The following is a 10,177-nucleotide window of genomic DNA, read 5'->3' as shown; positions in this document are numbered from 1 at the left end:
GTAAAGGTTTAATACTGAAGATGAAAGAACAGCAGGTCAAACTGGAGAGAATAATTGAGACTAGCTTGTAGTCTATTATTATTCAGGTGTGTGAAGTGTCAGAAAGAGAGAGCTTGCTAACAAATAAAATCAGTTACAAATGCTTTAAAAAAATAAAAATCATTCGTATTGTCATACAGCCAAAACAAAGTGTGACACTCAGTGGGCTGGCCTTGTTTTCTTGTTGCCTGTCTCTTTCAGATATCTGGTAGGTGGAGCTGACCCAATTATAGATGCAGCAAACCTGAGAAGGCCAGTCCCAGTGCATTATAAAGACACTTTGAATGAACCTCCGGCCTCCTTCGTCTGTGGCTCATTATGCTCCCCTGGTTATGTTTGGTTATGGCTGTTGTACCATTCAATCTGTGTCTGGATTTCTTTACTTTATCTCATTAAAATATCTTACAGCCTTTGTGGCCTCCCACCTACTTGTCACATCCTTTGAGCCGGGTTGTGACAAAAGTTATCGATAACATTAAAGTTATAACATTGAATATAACGTTGGTTACTGTGTCACAAATAAAGATAAAGTGTAACAATCAAATACATTAAAAAGTAAATGTGAACACCAAAAAAGAAGCTGTTATTCTGATTATACTGGCCTCCCCTTTTCGTGGCTGAAGCAGTTTCCTTTGTCAACTCGACTTCTCAGTCAACCTTCTGAATGCAACATTCTCAGTCTGAGAGTCTTTTCTTTATGTAACTAACTGGATAAACTGTTTGAGACACACAAAGGTTTTGGATTCTAAATATGAGATAAAATCAAAATGTAAATATTTTAAACATCAGTGGATTCATTTCTGTGATCAGTTGATGTTGAAGTTGTTGATCAGTGGAGTCTGACAGAAACAGAAGAGTCTCCAATGTTTTCATAGTTCACTGTACCTTCATCTTCATCATTAGACACCTGTGGAAAACAGGGCATCATACCGTAGATTATCTCTCATATTCATACATTATGATACTTTTTTTCTGATATTTTCCATTTTCTGTTAATATTTTTGTTACATTTTTGAGATTTCTAAAGATAATGCAGTAGGTTCAAGAATGGTACATGTTTATGTTTGGAAAATCAATCATTCCCCCTTTTTTATTATTGTGACCTGTTATATACCTCATTATGTCAGTAGATGGTGCTGTTTAAGCCCTTCAGCTCAGAAATAAATGTGAATATAGGTTAAATTATCTGAATTCATTTAAAAAATTTTGGTTTGGAAAGAATGCTTTATATAACTTTATTTACTGTTGTTAGTTAAATGTATTTTTATTTGTAGAATAATTGGGAATAATTTGATTCGTACTGTGTACATGAGTGAATGAGGGAATTGTAGCTCAGAAATAAAAGAGCTCCGGCCTGAGAAAGATACTAGCTTTGGTGTCCTCTCTATTAATCCACAGTTTCTATATGAATGGCTTTGCAGTGCTCCTTAGTCTGTGTATCGCTTCCTGTTGGTCCAGATTTCCCCTGGGTCTGGCACCGGTAACAGTAACAGAAATTAGAGTATATTGAGTGTTCAGACTCACAGTGTTTTCTTCAGTCTGTGTTTTGTTTCCTGAATTGACAAAAAAGAATGCATGCAGCAAACAGTAAAACTCAAAGCTTTTTATGTATAAAGTTTCATCTGTGAATGTTCTCACCATTAGTTTTTGTCCATATGTTGACTGTAACAGCAGATATTAAGAGTGCTGCTAAACCCACAGACACGATGATGCATCTCAGCAAATACAGACAATCTAAAAATAATACAAAAATGTTGGCGTCAAATTTTTGTTCAACTCAAAAGATTTCAAATGTGATAAAAACAGTCAGTTTTCTAACATGTAGTGATGATGTTTGAGTGTTTTTTTTAGACTGTGGAGTTTCTACAGTATTTATTCTTATAAGTTAAACATAATACTGAATTTTCCCAGAAAGATTCAACTGTCAGTCTGACATTCAGAGAGAAATTCAGTCAATACCTCCTTGTGGATTATTTGATGTCTCTTCTAACGGTGTTGATTTTGTGGGTTTTCTTGTAAATGATGATTTTGTGGTGAACTTCACTGTTAATGCCGGCTCACATTTTGTTGATGCCGACTCACCTAAAGAAATGCAATAACAACATTAAAGACACTGACAGTAAGAAAAGACTTGAAAGTAAGTGAACAAGAACAGAGAGGAAACAGTGGTGAGATGTTTAACAGTCTAACAAGTCTCATTTTTGATGATGTCTCATGTCTGAGGATATGTTCTCTTTATCTTCATACAGACACTCAACTGTGAGTCTACAGTGTTCATATGTCAACACAGAGCTGTTCAAGATACTTTATCATTGTTCTCATGTACACACACTGGTGAAGATGGAGATATTGTAAGAGAAAAGCAACAATAGAAAAATGAACTTCATCACTGTGATCATAATTATTGTGGTGTTTCAGTTTATTGTTCTAACAGGACAGTTTGAGCTGAAAACATTAAGATGTAAATACTCACTGTTAATAACAGACAGATCAATCGTAAAGTCTGGACCTTCTTGTGATCCTCCTTTTGTTTTGTACTGTCTGCAGCTATAACGACCAACATCCTGATCTGTGACCTTCTTTATAACCAGAGAACAGTCTGCAGAAAGACTCAGTCTGTCTGATTTACGTTTGGCTTCTATTTTCTGCCCAAGGTGAAAGAGTTCTACTGCTGGCATTTTACTTGAATGACTGAAGACCCAGGTAGTACTGATACAGTTATGCTGACCTTGTATCAGAGTTTTACAAGGCAGAGTAACATCATGTCCACGTCCAGCTGTGACAGTTTGAACAGTTTGATGTTGCTCAGTTGTTCCTGTTGAGAAAAAGAGAGAGAAATGTGAAACATCAAATATGTTATGAATATGAGTGTTATGTTTATAATGTGAAGTTTATTTTAAATACAACACAAGTTTAAGTTTCAACTTTCGTTTCCAAGAGTCAGATAAAGTCAAAAAGTTAATCATGACTGTCTCAGTTAAAGGGAGAATAATGAAGTAACACTTGTGATAATAATGCAGTTTATTAATTGAATGTGTTTCTATGTACACTTACCTTTAAACTGAAGCATCAGTATCAGTAATGAAGACGTTTGAATCCATGTGAATGCAGCCATCGTGCTTCTCTGTCTCTCTCTTTGTCTCTGTTCTTGCTCTCAGAGACAAATACAGCATCAACTTCCTGCTCACTTCCTCATAGTGACATCACTCCTTTTTTCTTCTCTTGCTGAATTAATCCAGTTCATAATGTTTAAGCATCTGTATCTCCCCTCTCTTAATGTTGATATCAAATGATTAACATTTGAATATTCAATTACTTTTATATCTAATCTGTAATTATATACTTTTTTTTATATTTTAGTAACTTTTACATTTAAGCTTTAATTATATTTAGTTTATTTATATCTTATAGTTACCAAGTTCAATTTGTAGCATTCTAGCAGCAGCTAGATAAGAACACAGATGAGATGTGTTAGTGGTCAGAGACCTGCTGCTTCCTCATTGCACCTCTGAAGTCATTTATTTCTGAGAAGTGAAGGGGAAGTGTTTGATAAGAATGTGGGTACAACAGCAGCTCTGGAGGTTTCATGATGACCAGATGAACCTCTGACAGATAAATGGTTAACACATCGATGAGGATTAGACTGAAGCGCCTTTAGGTTTCCCATCATTTTCAACAAATTGCAGATTATTTTATCGTGTTTTTGATGTAATTTGAATAATAGGCAGTAATTCTGCTGCAAAACAATCAATAATATTATTACATATATTTTCTGTTTATCTTTGGTTCAGTCTTGTTATCATACAGCCAATACAAAGAGACATAATTAAAGATAAAATTTTAAAAACTGTAATATGCAGTATAACATCAGTTACTGTCACTTTTACACACATTTAGTAGTAATCTCTCCACAATTAAACCATCACTGTGGGAAGATCAAAACTGTCATGGTTAATGCGTTTGTAGTAATCCTACGGTAGTGAAGTGTTAATTTATTTATATCAGCAAGTAAAATATTTCCATTGGTGTGTCATATGTGGGTCTGTACATTTAATATGTCAGCTGACAACAATGCTGTCATTTCCTGTTTCTTTTAAAAGAGTTTAAAAACCTTTTTAAATAGATTTAATGAGCAAATATGTACTAGACCTCATATCACTGGACAGAAATCTGTAGATGACACTTACTGAACTAAAGTTTCTCTCTACGAAGTTTCTGCCCAACTGTAGTTGTTTCAGGTTTACTGAAAACATTTTGTTTATGGTTTCAAATTTACACCCCTCTTTAATACTTTTAGAAGTTACTGGATAGTTGCATTTACCTGAAGAAAAAAGTAATTATGTTCATATTTCCAGACCAAAATGCACACAAAAGACTGACTGACTGATTAAAAATCCTTTATTTCTACTGATGAAATGTCCAAAATACAAAGTCCACTGATCGAATAAACAGATTTCAAAACCAACTGGGAAATCACAGGCAAGAAAAGAAACATTAAGGCAAAGACTGAAAGAAAGACAACACTACTTATAAACGAGGGTATCATAATTACAGGAAGTGAACACAGGTGGTTGATGAATGTAAGTGAAACTAATCAAAGACAATTTAATTAGTAAAACTAAACACAAAGACAATAAAACAGGAAGTGAGAACCATAACTAAATGTGGAAAAAGACACACGAATGAACTTCACATAAGAAAATTGGCACAAGAAGTTATGACAGGAAACTCTAAGGGAACAAATTCAACAGTAAAACTGAGACTAAACTATAACAAGAACTAAAGTCCAAAATACTCAACATTATGTTTACAATAATGAATAAAGGCAGCAAACAAGACACATAATAAACTACTGTAAACTATGTTATTCAGTAACACAGATCATATTTACAGTGCACATACAGGTATATCTATAATAGAAAGATTAGTATGGACGAAAAAAGCTCAGTATCTGTTGGCATCAGAGCCCTTAAAACAGTCACTGCTACTTGAGGAGTTTGGTTAATAACAACTACAACTATGGCTAAAACAAACTAATCAAACTGTAGAAAGTAAATCAACCAACTGCAGAGACTGTTTGAGTTTACTGAACTGAGACGCTACATGTTGTAACAGCTGAGATGAAGTAGTTTAATCAAAGCGCTCTGTGAAGGGATCAAATTAAAGATGAATATTTAGCTCTAATAATGTGCTTAAGCTAAACAACAGTAATTTTCTTTTTAAAAACATGACAAGTGATGTGTATACCTTTATTCCAAATATATTTTTCAAAGGGAAGAAAAAGGAAGTTACTCTATCAAACAAACATTCATCAGCATCAAGGAAAAACAGCACACAACCTTTCATTAGCAACATACTGTTTCTTTGGTTTGTCCATGGTGGAATAGAGGTCGCTGGGATCAGCGGAAACTCCAGTGGGAAAGGAGGAAGCTTTCACAGTGATGTAAGTCACACATCATCATCATCACCACCACATGACTATAAGTAAACAGTGTGTGTTATTAAATGCATATACCTGGCAGGAGCTTTAAAAACCACAAACTTACTGCTAACATCATGTCTGTAAATATTAAAATCTTACCTGGTCTTTGTTCTTGGTTTTCTTTGTGAAGCTAATGGAGACATAGGAAACACCATCATCATCTTCAGCCTTCACAGTGAAGACAACATAATGACTGCTCAGTAATATGTGGATTTATAACAGGCGAGTTTCACATTTATTTAAGTAAATTCATTTTCAGCTTATCCTCATCACATCACGGTTCTTCCTCTTCTCTGTTGACCCAAACATAACACTTTGAACTGCTAGTAGGGTGTCATCTTACCATCTCCTGACTGGTTCCTGGACCAGACTCAGTGTCTGCAGGGTTAAACTCAGTCATTGCAAAACGTTTGTGACCAAAATAGTCATCAGACTCATCTCACAGGAAACAAACATCAGCTGCAAATGAAAAATAAAGATGTAACAATTATGATAATAATGCAGTTTATTAATTGAATGTTTTTCTATGTACACTTACCTTTAAACTGAAGCATCAGTATCAGTAATGAAGACATTTGTATCCATGTGAATGCAGCCATCGTGCTTGCAGTGTAATCTCACAAATGAGACAGTCTCAGAATACAGCATCAACTTTCTGCTCACTTCCTCATAGTGACACATAACTTCTTTTCTCTCCTCATAGTGAATGAATTCAGTTCATTGCTTTTAAGCATCATTAACTCCTTCTCACTCTTAACGTAGATATTAAATGAGTGATAAAAACACACCAAAATGCTTTAAGTTGATATTTAATATATTTTGCAGATTGCCTTGTTGTTCTTTTAAAGGACTGTGCAACAGTGGAAAATGATCAATAATAGAATAGAGGAAGTTAAATGTGTGAAGACAATTAGTTGCAGCTATTCTTGACGGTTTATTTTTGAAAACAGTGTTCGTGGTGATGCTTGTCCACATGTGAAAGAGATGAAAGAGATCAAAACTCTGTACACCATTGCAGATCACTTTGTTTTATTTGTTCATTTTTAATAAAATTTGAAATCATATAGTAGGAACACCCTGCGATAGACTGGTCACCTGTCCAGGGTGTATGCTGCCTCTCGCCCTACTTAGCTTTTTTCTGTTTATTTTTAGTTCATTCTTATTATAATACAGGCAACAGAAAGAGAACTAGTTGCAGAAAATACTGAAGTTGTAATGTGGAGCATAACATCGATCTGTAATTATCTTTTGAACTGAGCTCAAAGCTCAAGTACAAAGGAGGAGAGATAAAAATTAAATATATAAATGACAAAATTAACCCTCCGGTTGTGTTTACCCAACCCCCTTACTTTAGTGTTCCCAGTCATAATTGACTGGTCAGTTTTAACAGCTCTTAAATTAACATAAGAAACATTTTTCACCACCAAATTCAGTTCAGTGGGTAGGTCAATGGGTTGTTCAGTAAGTCGTAAAAGTGGGTCTTTCATTTTGTCATTCAGTGGCCCATTCAGGAGGTCAGAGGCCAAAGGGACGGGGGGGGGGGATTCCCATTCATTTGCTACACCACAGATGTAACAAAGTTGATTAAAACACTCAAAATTCAAGAGGTGCTCATCACTTTTATATGTTCAAGTGCAAAGTGTGGAGGATGTCATAAGGACTCGAGGCAATCGGATGTAAAACACAATATTTATGAGTTTTTAAATTTGTAAATGGTCAGATTTGACCCGAACACGACAGTAAGGTTAAACAACGAGTCATTTTGATCTGTGTGTGTTGCATTTAACTGTAAAATTAAAAATCAGAAACTACAGCTTTTATAATAATTTCAGTTCGCAGCATTCAATTTTTAGAACCAAGCCCGATTTTTTTTTCCTGATTTTTGGGACCGGATAAACGCATGTGACCAATCAGACGACTGCATTTGAAAACAAGTGCGGTCAAAGCTCAAAATGCAAATATACTGATTATGCAGAGTAACGGAAATAGTAAAATATTTCTGTTTTACCTCAGACACACAGTTACAGGCTGCTCTGACTCAGGCCGCTCAAAAATGACTTCTTTGCCTTCTCAGATGAGGCCCCAGCTCTGCTAACAAGCACTCAAACTGCGTCACTGACATCCTGGAATGTGTGAATATGATGCAGCTTCGAGTCGTGGATCAAACCACGAAATTCTCCCTGCTGCTGCCTGCGTGTGAGAACTGGATGAACTCAGACTCTCCATTTCTTCCTTTTGTTGAAACATGCAAACTAGCTCATCATCACTTCATTTTGTTCACATTGCTTTTTTTAAGATGACTTTTTCACAACAACCGATCGTGCTCGGTGTGTAATGTAATACTGTCATAGATAATAATGAGAATATGTTTAAGGTATGTAAAATTTTAAAAATTAAGGGATGGGAACATTTAGATCTACTAATGTGCTTAAGAAAACAACAGGTAAGTTATTTATTTAAAAATATCTCAAATGACTTAATTCAGCAGCTAAATAAACTACCTTCTCTGTACTGACTTGCGTTAAACTTTCAAAAAAGTGCTTGCTGCATGGTGGTTATCTATATATTACACACAATATTACATATTACTTTAAAAGAAATTAAAAGAAATTTACTCTACAATCGAAAAATTGATGCAACATCAAGAAAAACAACGTACAACCTTTCATGAACAACATACTATGTCTTTGGTTTGTTGATGGTGGAATAGAGGTTGCTGGAATCAGTGGAAACTCCAGCAGGTGGAGAGAACGCTTTCACAGTGCTGTAGGTCATAGTGTCACCATCATCATCGACACAGGGCTGTAAGAAAACATCACAAAATTTTCTTAAAGACAAGATCTTTGAAAAGTCTGAACTTACTATTGACGTCATATCTATAAATATCAAAATCTTACCCGGTCTTTATTCTTGGTTTTCTTTGTGAAGCTGATGGAGGCGTAGGAAACTTCATCATCGGTTTCAGCCTGCACAGTGAAGACAGCTGAAGTTATTGCCATTGGTTTTTTCCTTTATCCTTTTCACTTTATGAACTGAAGTCAACACTAAAGGTGTAAAATGATTCTGGTATGGAGCAAAAAAGGCATTTGAGTATTTGAAGATTTGAACTCACAGTGTTGTCGCTCTGTTGTGTTTTGTTTCCTGAAGAAGAGAAAATAATTCATTAACTTCCCCATTAAAAATCTCAGTTTTTTTTCTGTTTTTGCTAATCACAAGCTACAGAAATGTAAAACAAAACTGCATTCAACCATATATTTATTTTAATTAATATTTAAATTTCCTTATTTCCATTTATGATCAACTTTAATCTGCGAGTCCTCTCACCTTTACTTTTCTTCCATAAGATGATGACCACAACAACTAACAGTGCTGCTAAACCCACAGGAACGATGATAAACCATGACTGAACTGAAAACATTATTAATATGTGTTAAACGTAATATTGAATTTTCCCACAAAGATTCAACTGTCAGTCTGACATTCAGAGAGAAATTCAGTCACTACCTGCTGCTGGATTATTTGATGTCTCTTCTAACGGTGTTGATGTTCTGGATTTTGTTGTCAATGATGTTTTTGTGGTGAACTTCACTGTTGTTGATTTTGTTGTTGCCGACTCTTCACCTAAAGAAATACAATAACATCATTAAAGACACTGACAGTAAGAAAAGACTTGAAAGTAAGTGAACAACAACAGAGAGGAAACAGTGGTGAGATGTTTAACAGTATAACAAGTCTCATTTTTGATGATGCCTCATGTCTGAGGATATGTTCTCTTTGTCTTCATACAGACACTCAACTGTGAGTCCACAGTGTTCATATGTCAACACAGAGCTGTTCAAGATGCTTTATCATTGTTCTCATGTACACACACTGGTGAAGATGGAGATATTGTAAGAGAAAAGCAACAATAGAAAAATGAACTTCATCACTGTGATCATAATTATTGTGGTGTTTCAGTTTGTTGTTCTAACAGGACAGTTTGAGCTGAAAACATTAAGATGTAAATACTCACTGTTAATAACAGACAGATCAATCGTAAAGTCTGGACCTTCTTGCTGTGCTGTTGGTGTTTTGAACTGTCTGCAGGTGTAACAACCAACATCCTGATCTGTGACCTTCTTTATAACCAGAGAACAGTCTGCAGAAACACTCAGTCTGTCTGATTTACGTTTGGCTTCTTTAATCTGCCCAAACTCAAAGAGTTCTACTGCTGGCGTTTTACTTAAATCACTGAAGATCCAGGTAGTACTGCTACAGTTATGCTGACCTTGTATCAGATTTTTACAAGGCAGAGTAACATCATGTCCACGTCCAGCTGTGACAGGTTGAACAGTTTGATGTTGCTCAGTTGTTCCTGTTGAGAAAAAGAGAGAGAAATGTGAAACATCAAATATGTTATGAATATGAGTGTTATGTTTATAATGTGAAGTTTATTTTAAATACAACACAAGTTTAAGTTTCAACTTTCGTTTCCAAGAGTCAGATAAAGTCACAAAGTACATCATGACTGTCTCAGTTAAAGGAAGAATAAATAACACCTGTGATAATAATGCAGTTTGTTAATTGAATGTGTTTCTATGCACACTTACCTTTAAACTGAAGCATCAGTATCAGTAATGAAGACATTTGAATCCATGTGAATGCAGCCATCGTGCT

The 10,177-nt window shown here is 35.1% G+C and overlaps 2 protein-coding genes across 2 annotated transcripts; both read right to left on the bottom strand.

Annotated features, from left to right (window-relative positions):
* Positions 1-3,164, bottom strand: LOC146372117 (uncharacterized). The gene is made up of 5 exons (XM_084952737.1): positions 3,094-3,164; positions 2,513-2,854; positions 1,999-2,121; positions 1,678-1,773; positions 1-946 (listed from the first exon to the last, which is right to left on the bottom strand). Exons 1-5 carry the CDS (start codon positions 3,152-3,154, stop codon positions 939-941), a joined length of 630 nt encoding a protein of 209 aa, XP_084808863.1. The 5' UTR covers positions 3,155-3,164; the 3' UTR covers positions 1-938.
* Positions 3,165-5,869: 2,705 nt separating this feature from the next.
* LOC146372116 (uncharacterized) lies at positions 5,870-10,177 on the bottom strand. Its single transcript, XM_084952752.1, has 7 exons — positions 10,111-10,177; positions 9,534-9,875; positions 9,026-9,142; positions 8,846-8,929; positions 8,634-8,662; positions 8,419-8,487; positions 5,870-8,323 (listed from the first exon to the last, which is right to left on the bottom strand). Exons 1-7 carry the CDS (start codon positions 10,169-10,171, stop codon positions 8,201-8,203), a joined length of 825 nt encoding a protein of 274 aa, XP_084808878.1. The 5' UTR covers positions 10,172-10,177; the 3' UTR covers positions 5,870-8,200.

This window comes from Perissodus microlepis, chromosome 15, assembly GCF_051167445.1.
Source record: "Perissodus microlepis isolate ML-2025 ecotype Zambia chromosome 15, ASM5116744v1, whole genome shotgun sequence".
Classification (NCBI taxonomy): domain Eukaryota; kingdom Metazoa; phylum Chordata; class Actinopteri; order Cichliformes; family Cichlidae; genus Perissodus; species Perissodus microlepis.
Note: the sequence above shows the minus strand (reverse complement) of the source record. Positions and strands in the feature narration are given on the sequence as shown.